General features: G+C 39.5%; 1 protein-coding gene across 6 annotated transcripts in view; it reads right to left on the bottom strand.

The window, feature by feature from the left end:
* Nucleotides 1-728: 728 nt before the first annotated feature.
* The window catches only part of CHST10 (carbohydrate sulfotransferase 10), a 19,789-nt gene continuing 14,517 nt past the window's right edge, over nucleotides 729-6,000 (bottom strand). For all 6 annotated transcript variants that reach the window (XM_065061236.1, XM_065061250.1, XM_065061244.1 and 3 more), the window contains 2 exons: nucleotides 5,153-5,258; nucleotides 729-3,366 (listed from right to left, as the gene is read on the bottom strand). In XM_065061236.1, the coding sequence (XP_064917308.1) occupies nucleotides 2,829-3,366; nucleotides 5,153-5,258 (644 nt within the window). In that variant the 3' untranslated portion in view covers nucleotides 729-2,828. The remainder of the gene's footprint in view (nucleotides 3,367-5,152; nucleotides 5,259-6,000) is intronic.

The following is a 6,000-nucleotide window of genomic DNA, read 5'->3' as shown; positions in this document are numbered from 1 at the left end:
AAAAAAAGAAACAGATACACATAAAGGATGTGATTTTGTTTTCTGAAGCTATAACGATAAAAAAGAGAACAATCAGCAGTACCCAAAATATGACATAAATAGTACCTGCAGTTTGAAAGCAAATGACATCCCAACAGCCAAATTACGCTAATGCACACCACTGGGACTAGATCTGTAAATAGCTTGTATAGAGTACAATTAAGCTAAAAAAAACACAAGCATTTAATTCATCATAATTAGCAGAGCAAAAGTCTCCACCCTGACACAGTGTGCTCTGGCCACGCTATCTGCCTCAGACTGAGATAAGGAGACCCACATCATACCTCACCAAGGGCTTTCATGTTCTCCAAGTTTCTGCAAGCACCATGCCAAAACTGTGCCATCATTACTTCAGCCATGTGAGGAGAAAAACCGCACTCCTAGAAAGAAAACATAGCTCAAGAGGGTAGCATTGAAAAGAGCAACTTTGTGTTTGAATTGGAAAAACGGTAACAAGTGTTCCAGTCCCAGCATGAAAAGCGTGGGAGCAAGGAGAGCAGTACACACCTCTACCCAATCCATAGTTCTGTGCACATGTGCTGTCAGATGCCTGAGAGAACTCAAAGCAGGGAAAGCTATTAGAAAAGAATATTATTACTTAATATTTATGTAGCATTTTCCACCTGGCAACTTTTAAGAAATCAATACAGTAAGTCATTTACCAAGAAAAATAAAAACATACGTTGGTGTTTTGTGTGATCAGTAGCTTATGCTTTCAGAAGAAAACAATTCTACTTTAACTTTATTAGAATTAAACTTAAAGGCCTGAATTTACTATACATTATTTACTGTTACATTTCAAATCAGCAGAGAGGTAATCAACCAGCTCAACAGCTCCAAAATGCATTTAACAGTACATTTTGCTAAGCTCCCATATTAAGAAAAGCTCAGAAAAACCTGGAGCTGTTAACATCTTTTTATGATTGGCGAAGAACTAACAAGTTAGGGCACTGTAATTGTTTGCTTTAAAAAAAGAAAAAAAAAAAAGAAAGAAAAAAACCCCACCTTCCAGTTTTGCCACCTTGGACTATTCTCTTGATAATGATGCCCAATTAATGATTGTCCCTTATTTCAATTAGTCTGTTGAGATCTTTCTGAAATCATTTCCAGGTACAACAGGGCTTCCAATTTGTGGGCAGCAGCACATGTCATCTTGGCACAGCTTTTCTTTTTCACAAGTGCAAGATGCTTCCTTGTGTTGATCCAGGAAGCTATCAAAAGCATACTGTGGCTGGATTTTAGAGCAGATTACATAGCACTGGGCCATCATCAGCATTTCTAGCCAGCAACATTATGCTGCCTTGAAAATTAATCTTTCAGGACTAAGATTTAAAAAAACACAGTTCACACGATGACTGTGACAGAGCAATTCCTGTATTTCAGATATGTGGTCTCCCTTTCCCATTGCCAGTGGGATGAGGTGGCAGTGCGCTGATTTTTATTGCTGGTGAACTCAAAACAAGGGATTGCTCTTTATGAGACCTTATGAACCTGCAAGCACAGGCAAACATAATGCCCACATCCATTCAGTTCTGTTCTTCTTTTTTTTTTTTTAATGTGTAAAATGGGTACACAAATTAAAGTGACTTTTAAACTCCTTGCAAGTTGCTAATTCACCCCGCTGGTAACACAAATGTCGGGCATTTTTGAGCTGGGACACTATGGCGGTGAATCACCAGAGAATTCAGGGATTCATCCTGTCTCCTTTAGCAGCAGGGAGATGACTTTTCAGAGGGGCGTAAATTTTCTGTTCTCTGAAGTACTGAATATTGAGCGAGGCTGGATATAAGAAAATAGGTAGATCATTAAACCCAGTAACTCTAGCAGCTCTTTTATATGACATCCCGCTTTTGTGGCTTCTTTATTAATCTTAACTGTTAGAAGACAACACAAGTTAAATTGTGTGATATTTAGAGAGCATCTTGTGACTTTTACATGTGCTCCTGCAAATACAATTAATACTTTAAATTTATTCTCCTTGAAGTTTCCCTAGCCGTTTCATATTTCTTTTATGTTCCATTTGCATCTGGTGTTATCAGATAACTTATATAGCCAGGAGTGAAATAATATTTTGAAATGAACAACAGAATTATGAGGCTCAACAGACCAGTAGTAAGTAAACACTTGACAAAAATACAAAGACAACCGAAGCTCTGGAACCTGTCCCTTTTTTAATACCTCTAAAGCCTCTGTCTGATTAGGTTCACTTTGTGACAAATAAAAATGGGATTAGATCAGCATTACTGTTATTATGGCAGCCACACAACAGAAACTAGATGATTTTACTCGTCAAGCATTTAATCAATTTTTAGTCTTGTTCTGGCCTCTCATTTTCAAAGCTCAGGGGAGACTACATGCTTTTCTCATGGGCGTGAATCATCAAGTTCACCCACATACTAGAGTTAACCTACAGTGAAGTTGCCATCTTTATAAATACTTCACAACATTTTTAAAATGGCATTCTGTCTGGAAGAGGGAGGGGAAGATCGTAGCCCATTCCCTTTTTCCTCTTTTTTCCTGGATGGAAGAGGGGAGAAGTGAAAACCTGTATTTCAGATGACAAGGACTTCATTCCTAACAGATTGCAATGTCACATATTGAAAACATGGTCAGTAAACAACAACTATAAGCCCCTGCTTGCTCATATGACAAATATTTCACTGAAAAGTGGAGCAACATCAAAAAGCTAGAAAACAAGTGGTCATTCTCAGCTCTGTCAGTGTTGCAGCTGGTATTCACGCAGGTTTAGATTAATCCATGAGACGCTTCTTCAGAGCTTATCCTAAGTGTCAGTTAAGCAAGAAATCTGGCTCCCGATAGCCAAAGAGTTTAAAATCACCTTCAAACCGCGCATAAAGGCGTCTTATGTCTCTCTTGCTAATTCCCGAAAAATACCGTTCTACTTTTGTTTTGTTGTACACCGTTATGCCTGGTGGAATTGTGGGGTATGATACCAGATGGTCTATGCCGGCTGCTTTCAAGATATATGGAGCATCGTCCTCCAGGGTTTCATGGTGTCCGATCACGCTGTACGTGATTTCACATGGGGCGCAAAGTTCCACGTATGTGACCCAATGAATGATGTGGTCACCAAACTGAACATCCAGCCATCGGTGGTTAGGGTCACCCAGATAGCGCACAAAATCCTCAAACTGCAGCCCTTTGGTCTCTGTGCGGTTCTTTCTGTATTTACGAATGATGCCAGGAGCAATTTCATGCCGGTACCACGGTTCAAAACGGGGATTGTGCACAAACTTGTCTTTAAATGCAGAAATAAGTCTTTCAAATGGATCTCTAACAATAAAAAACTTGAAATATAAATTCAGTCTAAACAGAGGAAGAAAAAAAAAGAAAAAAATTATTAAAGTGCTAAGCACAGTGTTTAAAGAGCGTTTAGCAAAGACTTACAAAATGTACATGAACTCTGACTACAGACACAGCAACATGAATCTTACACCACTTGTTTAGTCTATGTATATTATAATCGATAGGACTAGAAACAATTTCTGTCTTTTTACTAACAGCTTTGTATACAGTACAAAGTGGAAATAGTTCATCCTATTTTTTGCATTTTATTCAAAATGGAAGAGCTCAGTTTATCTCAATCCATATAAACAGGAGACAAAAGGTGCTGAAAGCTCCAAGTCAAAGATATGTTTAATGCCACGGGATCAAGCTCAAGAAGCAAAATACACAAAGGTATGGAAAAAGTGGCTTGGTGCAGCTAAATGCCTACAGAGGGCTGTGTTTTTCATTGGCAAGTAGTTAAGACAAATCACTGCTTAAAGAAAAAAAAAAATCTGGTATTTTATTTGATGTTTTGTCATGCTTTCGATAATGGTTGAGAACACTATTTTTATGAGACCACAGTTTTCAACAAATTTCACAATTTTTTGTGATACCACTGAATCATAATATTCTGTAGTCAGAGGTTATCTACAGGAGGAGTAAACTGAAACCCAAGTTTATTTCAGTAAACAGCTGAGAAAGATTTATAGCCCAGTCCTTGCTGAAATAAGGGAATGGACTCTTTCCAGCCTCAACAGGCACTTGCATCAGTCTTCAGCTTCTCCTGACATATTCCTAGTAAGAGCTGTGCTGGAGCACAAGAGTTGTGCATCTCCAGCACAACTTCTGTGCTGGGCAGACCGCAACAACCCAAATCATAATGGCATTCAACTTCTAATACCCCAGCTACAGCTCATCCCCCATGTGAACAACTACTTTCTATGCAGGGCTGTTCACGGTGAGGGAGAATGGATCCACAGTCTCAAGAATGGGGTGGCAGCATTTTCTCCTGCACACAATCAAGTGACCCCATTTCCACAGGCACAGCTGTGATTAATTTGTACTGCTGAATGCAACAAACCTTGGGCTGAGCTCTGCTGATAGCTGATACCCCATGTATAAGGGCTGACTCTTCCCAAGGGTTGAGTACACACAAAAACCATACAAGCACAAGCTTACAAGTGTCCGCTGTCATCTTATGCCCTTTTCTCTCCATGTTGCCACCCCTTACAGGAATTATGTATGGCATAGGCGCTAGCAGATATGAGAGCAGACACAGGAAAATTTTCTAGCCAAAGGAATTTAGAGGGCTCTACTGCAGAGAAGTATGTTTTCTGCTCTAGGAAGAGCCAGAAGTACCCAAACAGGATGATAAAGTGGTTCAGCTGAAAGGACAACACTCTCAGGCTAGGAAGCACTCATGTTTTAAACCTATCCAGTTCAATCCCAAAAACCAAATCTGCCTGCAATGGCTATCTTTCATGTAGGCAAGGCACCAGGGTGTACCTTCCAACTAAAGCTTCTCTTCTGAAGGTCAGCTATGTAAGAACCAGGTATGCACTGAACTACAGAAACCCTATATCCAGAGGGAGTTGGTTGGCTCACCTAACTGTATCAGCAATTACACTGGTGTTCTCCACTGAAGCCAGTAGGGAGGTAGTCACAGCAACATCTGTGAGTATTGCAGAACAGTGCCAGAATACACTTGCTGGAGTAGAAACCCCATTGTCCTCAGTTCCAGATGTAGACTTCAACTGTACTCTTGATTGTCCCTAACACAACTGGCTCCAAATGCCTCCCACACCACTGGGAAGAAATCTCTTACCGTTTTTTAATTTCAGAGTCACTGAAGGAAGACAAGCGTGGAAGGCCATTCTTCTCATGATCATGTACAATATTTTCTGGTATCTCTTCTATGGAAGAAAATGCTCCTAGAAAAAAAATAAAAAAGAGAGAGCAAGTGAATCTTCCAGGGGGAAAAAAAAAAGTGAGCACAAGCAAGTATGTGTGCATTCGGCTGACAGCTTTTTGTTTTATCTTTCTCTTTTCTGTATTTTTAGCATTTACAGTTACTATGTTTAAAACTGTTAAATGATGAGAGATTCTGACTGCAAAGCTGAAAACTGTTACAATTCTTTAGAGTATGTGACATCAAGGTCCAAAAATCAAATGGATTCAAAACTCTCAGAAAAGCGCATTATGCAAATTTCATCAGCAATTACATCTAAGCCTATAACTCCTCACCTCAGTGTCCCCATTCTCTTTCTCTCTGCCCACACATACAAATGGAGGAAGACTGAGGATTAACTCCAAAGAAGGGACCAGCTTTTTGGCTGAGTTTCTACCACCACCAAAAAATAAAAGCTGTGGGCTGCTTTTGGAACTGCTTCAACACAAAAGCACTTTGCTGTCAGGATCCATGAAGTTTTTTTAATGACTACGCTGTGATGAAACAAAAATTCCAATCATACAATACTCACAGATTAAAAAACACTAAAATTAACAACAGAAAGCCTCCAGATATTGATTTTTGCAAGCACATAAGCTGACAAGAAAAATAGTGTCACTAAATTCTGATGCATTTAACATCCATTTCTTTTTATGACCTTAAGAAATCTCTCATGTGGACCCCTTGGACCCTAGGAGTAAGCCTTTACACAACAGCTACCAACC

The sequence above is a fragment of the Columba livia genome, chromosome 1 (assembly GCF_036013475.1).
Source record: "Columba livia isolate bColLiv1 breed racing homer chromosome 1, bColLiv1.pat.W.v2, whole genome shotgun sequence".
Lineage (NCBI taxonomy): Eukaryota > Metazoa > Chordata > Aves > Columbiformes > Columbidae > Columba > Columba livia.
This window is presented reverse-complemented; position numbering and strand designations above follow the sequence as displayed.